Source organism: Cyrtonyx montezumae, unplaced genomic scaffold (assembly GCF_038088225.1).
Source record: "Cyrtonyx montezumae isolate F1298 unplaced genomic scaffold, pur_monq_1.0 scaffold_86, whole genome shotgun sequence".
Classification (NCBI taxonomy): domain Eukaryota; kingdom Metazoa; phylum Chordata; class Aves; order Galliformes; family Odontophoridae; genus Cyrtonyx; species Cyrtonyx montezumae.
Window position 1 is genome coordinate 183,081 of NW_027072096.1, and position 17,018 is coordinate 200,098.

Consider the following 17,018-nt stretch of genomic DNA (forward strand, 5'->3'; position numbering starts at 1 on the left):
GGGGGGGGGACCCGAGGGGGGGGCGTCCCTTTATAGCAGCACTGCTGGTTAATGGGTAACCCACACCCACATCCATGGGGACACTCACGTCACCGCTCTGGACACCGAGCGTCCTCCCCATGCCAACACCCGGACAGTGGGGTCACCTATGGGATAAAGGGGTCCGGGGTCCACCCGTGGGGCTGAGATGTGGGGTTCTGGGTGGGGGACCCCTAATAGGGGATGATATTAGGGACGGATCCCTCTCCTCCCCCCTCGTCCCCTCCCCCCCCCCCCCCCCCCGGCTTTGGTGTTAGGGAGGAGCTGCCCGGACGTGTGGGGCCTTCCTCATTTCGGGGAAGCAGCTGGCGGGGGGCCACATTGCAACACAACCGGGGGGGGGGGAGGGGACAGCAGAGGGGGACGTGGGGCACTGCTATCACTTCTTGGGATGTTGGGGGTGGGAGGGGGTTGGGACACCACCTCTGGGTCCCCCATGGGGCGGAATGGGTCACCAACCCCAAACATCTGTGTCCCTCGTGGGCTGTGTGGGTCACACATTGTCTACAGACTCCTCGATCCCAAAGGATCAGGGTGGGTCCCCATATGCAGACATCTCAAACCAGATTGAGTTCCTATATCTGGACACCTAAATCCCAAAAGACCAGGATGGATCACCTCAATCCCAAAGGACCAGGATGGGTTCTCATATCCAGACATCTTGATCCCGAAAGTCCAAGATGGGTCCCCATATCCGGACACCTCAATCCCAATGGATCAGATTGAATTCTTATATCCGGACACCTTGATCCCAAAGGGCCAGGATTGGTCCCTAAATACAGACACTTCAATCCCAAAAGTCCAGGACGTGACCCCATATCTGATACCTCAACCCCAAAGGTCTAGGGTGGGACCCCATATCTGATACCTCCACCCAAAAGTCCAGGATTTGACCCTATATCCAGACATCTCAATCCTAAAGGACCAGAATGCATTCTCACACCCTCTGCCCCATAGCCCGGGACCCATCTCCACCCCATAGCTGTGTGCCCCCCCACAACCTCCTCTCCCCACATCCCCAGCAATGCCAGTGGGGCCCCACAGAGGCCCCGGTGATGTCGCTTCCTCCCCACCCGCATCCCCCACATCCGGGCGCCCGTTCCCATCGTCCCCCGCGATCTGTGGGGCGCAGGCGCAGCACCGCTTCCGGACCCCACAGATCTCAGGCCCACCCCGGGCCCTGTGCCCACGGTTCCCCCACAGCCCCGGGGGGTGACCCCGAGACCACCGAGCCCTCCCCAGAGGTGGGTGCAGAGTGGGGAGGAACGCATCGGGGTCTGGTCCCGTCCGGACACGGAGGTGGCGGTGGTGGGAAGGGGAAGGTCGTGGTTGGTCCTTCTCACGGCTGTGGGGACTCAGCGCCATCGTCCCGTGGGGGAGGAAGGACCCCTTCCACCATAGGATTCTCTCCAGAAAGGGATCCCACCACGATCCTACATCGGCTCCGTCCTGAAGGGATCCCACCACGATCCTACATCCATCATCTCCTTCCAGAAGTGATCCCACCAGGACCGAATATCCATCACCTCTTTCCATCTGTGATCGCACCACGATCCTACATCCACCACGTCCTTCCATCAGTGACCTACCAGGACCCCATATCCACCACATCCTTCCATCAGTGACCTACCAGGACCCCATATCCACCACATCCTTCCATCGGTGACCCACCAGGACCCCATATCCACCAGTTCCTTCCATCGGTGACCCACCAGGACCCCATATCCATCGGTTCCTTCCATCGGTGACCCATCAGGACCCCATATCCACCACATCCTTCCATTGGTGTCCCACCAGGACCCCATATCTATCGGTTCCTTCCATTGGTGACCCACCAGGACCCCATATCCATCGGTTCCTTCCATTGGTGACCCACAAGGACCCCATATCCATCGGTTCTTTCCATCGGTGACTCACCAGGACCCCATATCCACCATATCCTTCCATCGGTGACCTACCAGGACCCCATATCCACCACATCCTTCCATCGTTGACCCACCAGGACCCCATATCCACCACGTCCTTCCATCGGTGATCCACCAGGACCCCATATCCACCACGTCCTTCCATCAGTGACTCACCAGGACCCCATATCCACCACGTCCTTCCATTGGTGACCCAACAGGACCCCATATCCACCACATCCTTCCATCGTTGACCCACCAGGACCCCATATCCACCACATCCTTCCATCGGTGACCCACCAGGACCCCATATCCACCACGTCCTTCCATCGGTGATCCACCAGGACCCCATATCCACCACGTCCTTCCATCAGTGACTCACCAGGACCCCATATCCACCACGTCCTTCCATCGGTGACCCAACAGGACCCCATATCCACCACGTCCTTCCATCGGTGACCCACCAGGACCCCATATCCACCACGTCCTTCCATCGGTGACCCACCAGGACCCCATATCCACCACGTCCTTCCATCGGTGACTCACCAGGACCCCATATCCACCACATCCTTCCATCGTTGACCCACCAGGACCCCATATCCACCACGTCCTTCCATCGGTGACCCACCAGGACCCCATATCCACCACGTCCTTCCATCGGTGACTCACCAGGACCCCATATCCACCATATCCTTCCATCGGTGACCTATCAGGACCCCATATCCACCACATCCTTCCATCGTTGACCCACCAGGACCCCATATCCACCACGTCCTTCCATCGGTGATCCACCAGGACCCCATATCCACCACGTCCTTCCATCAGTGACTCACCAGGACCCCATATCCACCACATCCTTCCATCGGTGACCCAACAGGACCCCATATCCACCACATCCTTCCATCGGTGACCCACCAGGACCCCATATCCACCACGTCCTTCCATCGGTGACCCACCAGGACCCCATATCCACCACGTCCTTCCATCAGTGACTCACCAGGACCCCATATCCACCACGTCCTTCCATCGGTGACCCAACAGGACCCCATATCCACCACGTCCTTCCATCGGTGACCCACCAGGACCCCATATCCACCACGTCCTTCCATCGGTGACCCACCAGGACCCCATATCCACCACGTCCTTCCACCAGTGACTCACCAGGACCCCATATCCACCGGTTCCTTCCATCGGTGACCCACAAGGACCCCATATCCACCACGTCCTTCCATCGGTGACCCACAAGGACCCCATATCCACCTCCTCCCGGTCGTCCCCATGGAGGTGTGGCGGCAGTGTGCCCACTGGTTGGTGGCAGCACGGGTTCTCCCTGCGGGTCACCGTGCCAGCAGCCCCACAGGACAGGTGTGGGACCTGGCGCAGGCTCTACGGGATGGAGTCCTTCTCTGTCACCTCCTCAATGCGCTCCTGCCCAACGCTGTGCCCCCCCGGGACATCTGTCCCCGGCCCCAAATGTCACAGGTGCGACTGAGGGAGAATAACTAACGGGGATATGGGGAGGGGGGTGTAATAAGGGCAGAGCTGTACCCAGAGAGGGGAAACTGGGGGGTAGCTGCCCCAGGGAGGGGTATTTGGGGAGGCTGTTGCCCCAGGGAGTGGGGATTGGGGTGACAGTGATGATGAAAGAGCCGGTGTGAATGGAGGTGACGGTGATGGTGATGGGATGATGGTGACACTGGTGGTGATGGTGACAACGATGGTGCATGATGATGGTGACAATGTGGATGATGGTGACAATAGGATTGGTGATGGTGGTGGTGGTGGTGGTGGCCATGGGGGTGATGATGACCACTGGGGTGACAGTGACCACTGGGGTGACACTGACTGTTGGGGTGACAATGACCATTGGGTTGACAATGTCTGTTTGGTTGACAATGACTGTTGGGGTGACAGTAACCACTGGGTTGACATTGACTGTTGGGGTGACATCGACTGCTGAGGTGATAGTGACAGTTGGGGTGACAATGACCACTGGGTTATGACTTTTGGGGTGACAGTGACGATTGGGGTGATAATGACTGTTGGGGCGACAATGACTGTTGAGGTGACACTGACGATGATGGCGATGACGACAGCACTGCGATGAAGGTGACGGTGACCCCGACAGAATCGGTGACAGCGACAACAATGCCAATGGCGGTGACAGTGACAAAGGGTCACGATAGTGGTGATGGAGGGGACAGCAGCGGTGACAGGCGGGGTCGGTGTGGTGACAGCGGGTTGTTGGTGACGGTGACACGTACCACCGCAGTTCCTGTGCCTGAGGAACATCCGCACGTTCCTGACCGCCTGCGCCGACAAATTCGGACTCCCCAAACACCGCCTCTTCGGGGCCTTCGACCTCTTCGACGTTCAGGATTTCGGGAAGGTGGGATCCGGGCGTTGGGGACAGGTTTGGGGACACCCCGGTGTCGGGTCACCCCCTCCTGGTGACCCATCTCCGCTCTCAGGTGATTGACACGCTGTCCACGCTGTCCTGGACCCCCATCGCACAGAGCAAAGGATTCACGTGAGGAAAGGGGTCCCGTTCCCCACACCCATGGGTCCCATGTCCCCAGATCAATGGGTTCCAGGTTCCCAACGCTATGGGACTCAGGTCCTCAACCCTATAAGACCCATGTCTCCAATCCCATGGGGTCTAGATCTCCCAGTCCTATAGGACTCGGGTCCTCAACCTTGTGGGTCCCAGGTCCTCAACACGGTGGGATCCACATCCCCTAAATTACGGGACACATGTCCTCAACTCCATGGGATTTCCCAACCCCACAGGTCCCATGTCCTCAATCCCATGAGTCCTATGTCCCCAGTCCCACAGGATCTAGGTCCCCCAACCCCATGGGACCGAGCTCCTCAATTCCATGGATTCTCTGTCCCCATGGGACCCATGTTCCCCAACCCCATAGAGCTCAGAACCTTAACCTCATGGGATCTAGGTCCTCAGCCCCATGGGTCCTACATCCCCAACCCTATGGACCCGTGTCCCCAGCCCCATGGGTCTCAGTTTCCCCAACTTCATGAGTCCCACATTCCCAGCCCCACAGAAACTGTGACCCCCAACCCCATGGATCCATATCCCTGACCAAATGGGACCAGGGTTCCCTGCCTCAACCCCATGGGATCCAGCTGTCCTGTTCCCATGGGATCAAGATCCCCCTAGTCCCATGGGATCCAGGTCCCTGACCCCATAGGGCTCAGACTGTGCCCCCCACACAGACCCTTCCCCACCGAGGACTGCGTTGGGGACGACGAAATCTACAGTGGTCTCTCAGACCTCATTGAGTGAGTGGGGTGGAGTGGGGGGAGCTGGGATTACTCTGTAGGATTTGGGGGATATTTGGGGTGGTTCTGGAGTTATTTGGGGGCAGGTTGTGGGGTTGATTTGTTGGATTTGGGTGATATTCTGGGAGTGATTTGGGGTTTATTTTGTAGGGTTTGGGGAGATTTTGTGGGCATTTGGGGGTCTTTTTTAGGATTCGGAGTCATCTTGGAGGTTTTGGGGGATATTTTGGGGTGTTTTGGGGTTGTCTTGGAGGATTTGGGTGTTATTTTGGGGTTACCTTGGAGGGTGTGAAGGATATTTGGGACAGCATTGGGTTTTTGGGATTCTTCCATCAAGTTTGGGGGATATTTTGGGAGCAATTTTGGCACTATTTCGTAGGATTCGGGGAATAATTTGGGACTCATTTTGGGGTCATTTGGTGCCGGTTTTGGGGGGAGAAGGGTGGGGATTTCGGTGCGGGTGGGGGGGGGAGGTACCAACCAACCCCCCAACAGTGACACAGTGGAGGACGACGATGACCTCTACGACTGCGTCGAGGCCGAAGGGGACGATGGGGACGACATCTACGAGGACCTCATGCGGGTGGAGGTCCCTCCATCCGCCGTGAGTGTGTCCCCCAGACCCCCAGACCCCGAGTGTGGGGTCCCCATCTGTGTGGGGTCACTTTTCCCCCCCCTGAGGTCACGGGTGTCCCCCACAGAGGGTGGAGGTGGACCGGCGGCACTGCTGCCTCCAGGAGCTGTGGCAGACGGAGGAGAAATACACCGAGACCCTCGAGTCCATCTGCACGGTGGGGGGATATGGGGCGACGCTGAGGGGTTATGGGGTCACGAAGGGGTGTGGGGTCATGGGGGGGTACGGGGGATGTGAGAGATGTGGGGTCAAAGAGGGGTGTGGAGTCAAAGGGAGTGATGGGGAGATGTAGGGTTGTGGGTGGATGTGGGGAATGTGGGGTCATGGGGGGATATGGGGTCAAAGGGGGATTTGGGTGATGTAGGGTCGTATGGGGTCATGGGGGGATATGGGATCATGGGGGAGATATGGGGGGATGTGAGGGGATGTGGGGGATATAGGGTCATGGGGGGATATAGGGGATATGGTGCGATAGGGAATCATGGGACAATATAGGGGATGTGGGGTCAGAGGGGGTATATGGGGACACGGTGACGTGAGTGGGGCGCAGAGATGGGGCTGTGGGGCACCGTGCCCCCAGTGCTCCTTCCCAGTGCTCCCAGTAAACCCGGTGCCCCACAGCACTTCCTGCGGCCGCTGCGGCACTTCCTGCAGCCGCAGGACCTGGAGAGCATCTTCATCAACATCGAGGTGCCCAGTTACACCAGTAAACCCTCCCAGTGCTCCCAGTTACCCCTACCAGTCCTCCCAGTGTCACCAGTAACAGCCCAGTGCTCCCAGTTACCCCTCCCAGTGCTCCCAGTTATGGCAGTGACCCCCATCTACCCCTCCCAGTAACAGCCCACTGCTCCCCCTTTCTCCTCCCAGTGCTCCCAGTATCCCTCCCTGGCCCCAGTAACACCCAGTCACCCCTCCCCATGCTCCCAGTTACTCCCAGTATCCCCAGTAACACTCTCCCTCCCCTGTAACCACAGTACTGGGATCCCAAAGGGGGTGGGGGGGGGAGGGGTTATGTGGGGAGGTATGTAGGGGGGGCAGAGTGAGGGTCTCCAATGGGGTCCTGTGGGGTGGGGGTGACCCATTTTGGCCCTGACCCCCCCATTCCCCCCCCCCCCACCTCAGGAGCTGCTGCAGCTGCATCGTCTCTTCCTGGGAGAACTGCGGGGGGCCCTGGGGGGGTCCGGGGGGGGACGAGGACTGCCCCCCCTCTTCCTGGCCTACAAGGAGAGGTGAGGGTTTTGGGGGGGGGGAGTCCTGGGGGGGGGGTGGTGGCACTGGGGGACACTGGGGAGGGGGTCCTGATCGGGAACTAGGGGGTACTGGGGAAAACTGGGAGACACTGAAGGGGGGAGGGGAGATTATGGGGGGGGGGGGGGAGGGGGAGGTACTGGGGGGCACTGGCGGACACTGGGGGGCACTGGGGTGGGTTCTGAGGGGGCACTGGGGGAGTCTTGGGGGGGTAATGGGGGTCACTGGGGGCACTGGGGGGGATTCTGGGAGGATGGGGGGCACTGGGGGACACTGGGAGGGGTTAATGGGGGGCAATAGGGGGCACAGGGGAGGTTCTGGGATGGGGGGAGGGGAGAATTCCATTTGGGGACCATTTCGGGTCCAATTGGGGTCCGCTGGGGTCCAGCCCCGTCTATTTGGGGTCCATCTCTGCCCATTTGGGGTCCGATGTCGGGTCCATCTGTGCCCATTTGAACCCATTTTCGTCTGATGTTGGGACTGCATGGGGTCCACTTCCGCCCACTTGGGGTCCATTTTGGGGTCACGCGTGGCTCCGTTTTGGGTCCGAATCCACCCGTTCCGGTTCCACCCGTGGGATCCGGTGCCGTTTTGGGCTCTGGTGCCGTTTGGGGTCAGTTTTGGGGTGGATTTGGGCACTTTGGGGTCCCGCAGGTTCCTGCTGTATGGCCGCTACTGCAGTCAGGTGGAGGCGGCCGCACGCAGACTGGATCAGCTGTCATCCAGCACTGACATCCGCATGAAGCTGCAGGTGGGAGCACTGGGAGCACTGGGAGGGTTACTGGGCTGATACTGGGAGCACTGGGAGCACTGGGAGGGGTACTGGGCTGATACTGGGAGCACTGGGAGCACTGGGAGGGGTACTGGGCTGATACTGGGAGCACTGGGAGCACTGGGAGCACTGGGAACGGTTACTGGGCTGATACTGGGAGCACTGGGAGCACTGGGAGCACTGGGAGCACTGGGAGGGGTTACTGGGCTGATACTGGGAGCACTGGGAGCACTGGGAGCACTGGGAGCACTGGGAGGGGTTACTGGGCTGATACTGGGAGTACTGGGAGCACTGGGAGGGGCTACTGGGCTGATACTGGGAGCACTGGAAGCACTGGGAGGGGTTACTGGGCTGATACTGGGAGTACTGGGAGCACTAGGAGGGGTTACTGGGCTGATACTGGGAGCACTGGGAGCACTGGGAGCACTGGGAGCACTGGGAGGGGTTACTGGGCTGAAACTGGGAGCACTGGGAGCACTGGGAGCACTGGGAGCACTGGGAGGGGTTACTGGGCTGATACTGGGAGTACTGGGAGGGGTTACTGGGCTGAAACTGGGAGCACTGGGAGCACTGGGAAGCGTTACTGGGAGCACTGGGAGGGCTCAATGCACCAACACTGGGAACACTGGTAGAACACTGAACACTCCCCCCATAATCCCATCTGTCCCCATGACCCCCACACCCCAACCCCCTTCCGACCCCCCCCGTGACCCCGTGACCCCTTGGTGACCCCGTGACCCCTTGGTGACCCCGTGACCCCCCCCCGTGACCCCGTGACCCCCCCAGGAATGCTCCCCAGCGAGCCAACAACGGGCGCTTCTCCCTGCGGGATCTGCTGATGGTGCCGATGCAGCGCGTGCTGAAGTACCACCTCCTGCTGCAGGTCGGGGCTGGGGGGGGACCTGGGTCCTTTCAGGGGTGTAGTGAACATCTGGGACCTCCGGGGACAGGATGGGACACCTGGGTCCTTTCAGGGGTGTGATGAACATCTGGGATCCCTGGGGGCAGAAGGGAACACCTGGGTCCTTTCAGGGGTGTAGGATACACCTGGGTCCCTTGGAGTGGGGGACACCTCGGTCCTTTCAGGGGTGCAGTGAACATCTGGGATCCCTGGGGGCAGAAGGGAACACCTGGGTCCTTTCAGGGGTGTAGTGAACATCTGGGACCCCTGGGGACAGAAGGTAACACCTGGGTCCTTTCAGAGTGTAAGAGACACCTGGGTTTATACACTTGGAGTAGGGGACACCTCGGTCCTTTCAGGGGTGTAGTGAACATCTGGGACCTCTGGGACAGGATGGGATACCTGGGTCCTTTCAGGGATGTAGTGAACATCTGAGATCCCTGGGGGCAGAAGGGAACACCTGGGTCCTTTCAGAGTGTAGGAGACACCTGGGTCCCTTGAGATGGGGGACAGCTGGGTCCTTTCAGGGGTGTAGTGAACATCTGGGATCCCTGGGGACAGAAGGGAACACCTGAGTCCTTTCAGGGGTGTAGTGAACATCTGGGATCCCCGGGGGCAGAAGGGAACACCTGGGTCCTTTCAGGGGTGTAGGATACACCTGGGTCCCTTGAGGTGGGGGACATCTGGGTCCTTTCAGGGGTGTAGGGATGCCTGGGTTCATTGGGGACAGAAAGGGACACCTGGGCCTTTGGGGTAGGTGACATCTGGGTCCTTGCAGGGGTTTAGGGGGACACCTGGGTCCTTTCAGCTGTGTAGAGGATAGCTGGGTCCTTTGGAGACAGAAGGGGACACTTGGGCCCCTTCGGGTAGGGGACACCTAGGTCCTTTCAGGGGTGTAGGGGACACCGGGGGTCCTTGGGGACAGATGTGTCCCACTCCAACCTCTGACCCATGTCCCCCCCCCCCTCTGCCCCACAGGAGCTGGTGAAGCTGACGCCGGATCCATCTGAGAGGGAGAGGATGAGGGCAGCGCTGGATGCCATGAGGGTGGGGGGCCGAGGGGGGGCCCGGGGGTGGGCAAAGAGGGGGGTCCTGGGGAGCGAGAGGGCATTTTGGGGGGGCCCTTGTGGGAGAACTTGGGCAGGGGGAGTTCTGGGGGGGGGGGTTCTGGGGGGGGGGTCTTGAGTTGTCCTGAAGGATCTGGGGGAGTTCTGAGGGGGATTCTGAGGGATCCTTATGGCAGGTGGGGAGTTCTGGGGGGGGTCTTAAGGGGTCCTGGGGGAGGAGGGGGGAACTTGGATGCATCCTAATGGGGTCCTGGGGGTCCTAAGGGGATCTGAGGGGCTTTGGGGGGGGGGGGGGGGGTCTTGGGGTTCTGTGGGCTCTATGGGGGTTTCATTGGGGGGGGTCTGGGGGAGGGAAGGGGTGGTCCTGAAGAGTCGAATGGGGGTTGGGGGGAGGAGGGGGGGTCTTGGGGCACCCTGAAGGTTCTGGGGAATATGTGTCACGGGGTGGGGGTCTTTGGGGTCCACGGGGGTGGGGGGGGGGTGTCTGATCGCTGTCCTTGCTCCCTCCACCCCCCCCTGCCAGGACCTGGCACAGTGCGTCAATGAGGTCAAACGGGACAACGAGACCCTAAAGCAGCTCACCAGCATCCAGCTCTGCCTCCACAACATGGTGAGCCCACCCCCTCCCCCCCCCCCCACCAGCCCCCTCCCCCCAATAAAACAACCCCCCCACACCAATAAATCAACCCCCCCCCCCCCCCCCCCAAAAAAAAAAGATAACAAAGCCACCCCACCTCCTTTATGCCACCTCCAAACTTCCTGACACCTCCCAGATCCACAATGTCCCCCCCCCCCCCTTTATCCTCAGGACCCTCTTGTCCCCCCCCCCACCCCCCCCCCATCTTTGTCTGTCCCCCCCTCCCCATTTAATCCCACTGATGTCCACCGCAGCCCCAGTCCTTGGCACAGTTTGGACGCCCCAAAATCGATGGGGAACTGAAGGTGTGCAGCAGTGAGCGGCGCTCGAAGGCGGACAGGTGGGACAGGGGACAGCGAGGGGACACGGGGACAGTGGTCAGAACAACATGGGGACACTATGGGGACGTAGGGACACCAGTGGGAACGTCATGGGGACACCACGGGGAGATGGGGGCACCAGGAGGAAATTGATGGGGGCACCATGGGGACAGCCATGGGGACACCAATGGGAACGTCATGGGGACATCCATGGGGACACCAATGGGAACGTCATGGGGACACCACGGGGACAAGGAGACAGCCATGGGGACACCGGTGGGAACGTCATGGGGACACCACGGGGACAAGGAGACAGCCATGGGGACACCGGTGGGAATGTCATCAAGGACACCATGGGGTGATGGGAACACCACGGGGACTTGGGGACATCCATGAGGACACCGGAAGGGACATCAATGGAAACACCATGGGGACATGGGGACACCAACAGGGACATCCTGGGTGTGGAGTGGCCCTTGGGGACCCATCGCTGTCACTGTCCCCAGGTATGGGTTCCTCCTGGATAAGGCCCTGATCATCTGCAAGCGTCGCGGGGGACGCTTACGAGGCCAAGGACGTCGTGGACCTACAGAGCCACCAACTGAGGGACAGTGGCCTCGGGCCCAGGGATGGCAAGAAGGTACCACGAGAGCCAGGTGGCCATAAGTGTCCAGGTCTGGTGGCCTCAAAAGTCCAGATCTGGTGGCCCCAAGTTTCAAGTCCTTGGTGGCCCCAAGAACCCAGCTCTTGGTGGCCCCGTTGGAGTCTGGTGGCCTTAAGTGTCCAGATGTGGTGGCCCCAAGTGTCCAGGTCCTTGGTGGCCTTAAGTGTCCAGGTCTGGTGGCCCCAAGAACCCAGTTCTTGGTGGCTCCATTGGAGTCTGGTGGCCCCAAGAGTCCAGATCTGGTGACCCCAAGTTTCAGGTCCTTGGTGGCCCCATTGGAGTATGGTGGCCTTAACTGTCTAGATGTGATGACCCCAAATGTCCAGGTCCTTGGTGGCCATAAGTTTCAGGGTCCATGGTGGCCCCAAGTTTCCAGATCTGGTGTCCCCAAGCACCCAGGTCCTTGGTGACCTTAAGTGTCCAGGTCTGGTCGCCCTAAGTGTCCAGATCTAGTGACCCCAGGAACCCAGCTCTTGGTGGCCCCATTGGAGTCTGGTGGCCATAAGTGTCCAGATGTGGTGGCCCCAAGTGTCCAGGTCCTTGGTGGCCTTAAGTGTCCAGGTCTGGTGGCCCCAAGAACCCAGTTCTTGGTGGCTCCATTGGAGTCTGGTGGCCCCAAGAGTGCAGATCTGGTGACCCCAAGTTTCAGGTCCTTGGTGACCCATTGGAGTATGGTGGCCTTAACTGTCTAGATGTGGTGACCCCAAATGTCCAGGTCCTTGGTGGCCTTAAGTGCCCAGGTCTGGTGGCCCCAAGCACCCAGGTCCTTGGTGGCCCCATTGATGTCTGGTGGTCCCAAGCACCTAGCTCTTGTTGGCCCCACTGAAACTTGGTGGCCACCCCACACGTCTGCTCAACTCTGACCCCCCCCCCCATACCCACAGTGGTCCCACACCTTCCTGCTCATCAGCACGGCCGGGCTGCAGGGCTACGAGCTCTTCTTCAAGACACGTGAGCTGAAGAAGAAGTGGCTGGAGCAGTTTGAGATGGCCCTGTAGGTGACCCCACACCTTTGGGACCGGGGGGGACGTACCCCCACAGACAGGGGGGGTGTGGGAGTCGGGTGCCTCCATGGGGGCCAAGTGGAGGACCCCCTCATCCTTTGCCAGCTCCAACATCTTCCCGGAGCACGCCCTGGCGGATGGACATGACTTCCAGATGTTCTCCTTCGAGGACACCACATCCTGTAGGGCCTGCCAGATGTTGCTGAGGTATGGGGGCAGCGGGGCTGGGGGGCAACGGGGGACAGGGAGGTCCTAGATGTGGGGTGAGGTCTTCCTGGGTCAAGGACGGGGTAGTTTGGGTGGGTCAAGGGTTGGGGTGAAGGTTGGGTGGGTTTAGGATTGGGGTGAAGTATTCTGGGGGGGTTTAGGGGGTTGGGGTGGACTTTGGATGGGTTTAAGTTTGGGGTGAAATTGAGGGGGGGGGGGGATGAGGATTGGGGGTGGTCAAGGTTCAGGGCGAACTTTGGGGGGGAGTTAGGATTGGGGTGAGGCCGAAGTGGATGGGGGGAAGACAAGAATGGAGCGGGTTGAGTCCTGGGTAGGACAAGGGTTGTCCCCATCTGCTGACGGTGTCCCCCCACGTCCCGCTGTCCCCCCCACATCCCGTTGTCCCCCCAGAGGAACGTTCTACCAGGGGTACCGCTGCAACCGCTGCCGGGCCCCCGCACACAAGGAGTGTTTGGGGGCGGATGGGGTCCTGCGGTGCTGGTGAGATGCATTATGGGGTGGGGAGGGAATGGGGGAACGAGGGGTGGGGAATGGGGTGATATGGGGGTGGGGGGGACATAGGACAGGGATGGGGCGATATGGGGTGAGGAGTGGGGGGACGTGGGATGGGTGATGTGGGGTGGGGAGTGGGGTGATATGGCATGGGGTGGCCCAAGCCTGGGTGTCCCCGGGAGATGTGGAATACCCTGATGAGGACTACCACCCCCCACCCCCCCAGGAACATAAGAAATTAATTGGGGGCAGGTGTTAATTGCCCCCCCCAGCTAACGAGCCATTCTTCTCCTGTCTCAGATCCAAGCTCTGGCAACAGGAAGGTAATGGTGGGACGGGTGGAAAAGGCACCGAATTTGGGGGGTCCCGGTGGTGCCATCACCTCCTTGGATCTCATCGGGCTTTTGTTGGTCCCCCAGATCAAATCCCAACGCCCAGGTCACGAGAACAAACCGGCGGACCTGGGTGAGCACAGCTCGGGGGTCTCGGACATTTTGGGGTGTCCACATCTGTGGGTTTGTCACGTGTCCTCGTTCCTGTAGGGTTGCCCAAGATGGAGGCAAGCCAGCACTACAGCGGGGTGCCCCCACCGCCGGGAAATGTGGGTCCTGCCCTACGTCTCAGCCTGGGGACATCGTGGAGGTGACGGTGGCGGAGGTCGAGCAGCTGTGGTGGCAGGTGGGGGGCAATGGGGTGGCACCGGGAACCTGCGTGGAGATGGGACCACGGTGGCCATATTGGGGGTGGGTCATCACTATGGGGACAGATCCCCTATGGCCGTGTCACCCCAAAATGGGGATGGGTACCCTATCCTCAGGGTAGAACCCCATGGTCGTGTCAGGTTGGATCTCAAAGTGGGGACAGATCCCCCTGTGACCATTGTAGGGGTTGACCTCCACTATGGGGACAGATCAACTATGGTCATGTCAGGATGGACCCCAAAGTGGGGACAGATCCCCTACGATCATCATAGGGATGGACGTCCATTGTGGGACCAGGTCTTTTAAGGCTGTGATGAAGATGGGTCTCCATGACCGTGTCAGGATGGACCCCAAAGTGGGGAACCCCAAAGTGGGGACGGGTCTCCATGTGGGGCTTTGTCTGCAGGGCAGGAACGTGGTCAATGGTGACACGGGATGGTTCCCCTGTGCTGCTGTCAGACCCTTCATCTGTGTGAGTACAGGGACCCCAAAGCCCCCCGAGATATCTTACAATACCTTTAGGAGCTCCAGGGGTTGGGCATGGTGGGGGTGTTCCCTGGGTGTTTCTTGGGATATAGGGGGTGTCTGTGGGATACGGGGGGTCTTGTTGGGGTCGCCCTCTGCCCCCCTTGATCCCTATCTCTGCCTCTACCCCACAGGCACCGATGCCGGATCTCTCTGTTTACCTCTGGTCAGTGCTGGGGTCCCCTGAATCCTCCTCTGGAGACCCTCAAATCCCACAGGACGCCCCAAATCATCCGTTAAGGCCTCCATAGAAACCCTCCCTCACCCAAACCCTCATCCCGTAGCCAGCGGTACCCTATGAATCTTTCACCCCATCCTTTTTGGGTCACCCTATTGCCTCAAGCCCTCCACTGCAATCCCTTTGCAGGGTCCTTCCTGAAGTCATCACAGAGTCACCCCATAACACAAACCCCTCCTTCCCTGGAGCCCCCTTGATCCTACACCACAGTTACCTCATATCCCCCCATATCACCCCACAGAAACAATGGGGTGCTGATTTATGGGGGCTCAGAACCCCACCCTTCCCCACCCCAGGTACGCCGGCCCCATGGAACGGGGGGAAGCGGAACAGATCCTGACCCCCCGCTCTGACGGCACATTCCTGGTGCGGCAACGGGTGAAGGACACGGGAGAATTTGCCATCAGCATCAAGTAGGGTTTTGGGGGGATCCATGGGGCTTAGGGGGGGGTCAGGTGGTGGAGGTGGGATGGACACAAGGAGGTCCCCCATGGTGTACGGCGGTGAGATAGAAGCAGCAGGGATGGATCCTTACAGTGGGGTGAAGGTGGTGGTGTGCTGGAATGGACAGAGAGTGGGATGGGGGGTGGTGGGCGTGTTGGGATGGGTAGAATTTGGGGTACGGTGGGAGGGGGGGGGTAGCAGTGGGACAGATGCAGTGGTGGTGCCCATCCCCCTCATCCCCCTGGCCCAGGTACCGTGCAGAGGTGAAGCACATCAAGGTGATGACAGCCGAAGGGCTGTACCGCCTCAACGAGAAGAAGGCCTTCAAGGGGCTGGTGGTGAGCGTTGGGCCCCGTCCCCCATCCCTACACCCCAGTTTCACTGCCTGGGGATGGGGGTTCGTGGTGACCCCATCATCTCATCACCCGTAGGATCTGGTGGAGTTCTACCAGTGCAACTCACTCAAGGATTGCTTCAAGGCCCTTGACACGGCCCTGCTGGTGCCCTTCAAGGAGCCCGAGAGCCGGGCTAGCCCACGTCCCCCCGGTAGGACGTGGGTTATGGGGTGGGGGTGGTGATGGGTTGGATGTGGTAAGGTCCTCCACGGTGTTTGGATGGATGTGGTGAGGTCTCCCCATGGCGTATGGTGGTGGAACAGAGGTAGTAGGGACCCCCATAGTGGAAGCGGAGGTGGTGTGGTGGGATGGGTAGGACGTGTGGGATGGGGTGGAGGTGGTGGGGGTGATGGGATGGATGCAGTGAGGACCCCCCTATGGTGGTGGGATGGATATGGTGGGGTCTCTCATTATGGGGGTCGGTGGTGGGGTGGACACCATGACATCAGATGGACGTGACGGGGTCTTCCATGGTGGATGGTGATGGTGGGATGCAGGAGATGGGGTGGTGGTGATGATGGGGTCCCCCATGGAATCATTGGGGTCGGAAGGGACTTCTGGACACCTTCACGGGGTGCAGTGGGGCGGACATGTTGGGGTTCCTTGTTGTGGATGACAGCGGAGAGGAACGGCTGAGACGGATGAGTCGGGGTTGAGTTGGGAGCGGTTGAGTTGTGGGGTCGCACCAGTGGGGACGGCCTGGAGACAGATGGAGGGGAATTGGCCTTGGGGTTGGCCATGGGGGTGACCCGTCCCCAATCCCACAGGGGCCATGCGCAGCTTCGGGTCGGCCAAAGCCCGCTATGACTTCTGTGCCCGTGACCGGACGGAGCTGACGCTGCGGGAAGGGGACATCATCCGCGTCCTCAGCAAGAAGGGGCACCCGAGCAAGAAGGGGCACCCGGGCTGGTGGAAAGGGGAGATCTATGGGCGGGTATGACCCCACCCCACAGATCCAAACCCCAACCCATCCCACCAGCATCCCCCCCGGGTCCTCACTACCTATCCTTCCTCCCCCAGGTTGGATGGTTCCCTGCAAACTACGTGGAGGAGGATTACTCGGAGTATTGCTGACCGCATGACCCCTTCATGTCCCCACCCCATATCCCCCACCCCATATTCCCTGCATCCTCCTTTGAGGTCACTGCATCCTCCCCTCCCCGTTAATTAATTTATGCCTCCTCCTGCCTATGAGGAGCAATAAAAAGGATGAGGACGAGGCTGTGGGTTTGGTTTTTCCGGGATGGGATCCAGGGATCGGAGCAGGGAATAGGGCCAAGGTCGGGTGATCGATGGATGTGTGGGAAGGAATCCAACATCGGCTGTGGGGCCAGCGTTTGTGGGAAGGGACGTGGGTGTGGGTGGGCAGGGAGACTGTGGGGTCAGTGCTGTTAGGAGAGGACCCAGGTGATCGGGTAGGGGACAAGGATGAGGTTATGAGGCTGAGACAAGGCCACCAGATCGGTGACCCCAAGAACCTAAAAGTGTGAGATTGGACCCCAAAT

General features: G+C 60.0%; 1 protein-coding gene across 1 annotated transcript; it reads left to right on the top strand.

The window, feature by feature from the left end:
- Nucleotides 1-3,214: 3,214 nt before the first annotated feature.
- Nucleotides 3,215-16,733, top strand: LOC136059813 (proto-oncogene vav-like). Its single transcript, XM_065753959.1, is given in 31 exon segments — nucleotides 3,215-3,425; nucleotides 4,216-4,332; nucleotides 4,415-4,473; nucleotides 5,178-5,243; nucleotides 5,739-5,847; nucleotides 5,945-6,034; nucleotides 6,499-6,567; nucleotides 7,000-7,106; nucleotides 7,780-7,876; nucleotides 8,684-8,692; nucleotides 8,694-8,780; nucleotides 9,777-9,845; nucleotides 10,389-10,475; nucleotides 10,757-10,842; nucleotides 11,329-11,374; nucleotides 11,376-11,462; nucleotides 12,371-12,480; nucleotides 12,596-12,697; nucleotides 13,109-13,172; nucleotides 13,174-13,198; nucleotides 13,511-13,533; nucleotides 13,630-13,675; nucleotides 13,753-13,830; nucleotides 13,833-13,888; nucleotides 14,318-14,383; nucleotides 14,571-14,602; nucleotides 14,971-15,087; nucleotides 15,369-15,456; nucleotides 15,550-15,664; nucleotides 16,281-16,447; nucleotides 16,534-16,733. Coding segments are annotated over 31 exon segments (2,532 nt in total). The 5' UTR covers nucleotides 3,215-3,221; the 3' UTR covers nucleotides 16,588-16,733.
- Nucleotides 16,734-17,018: the final 285 nt, after the last annotated feature.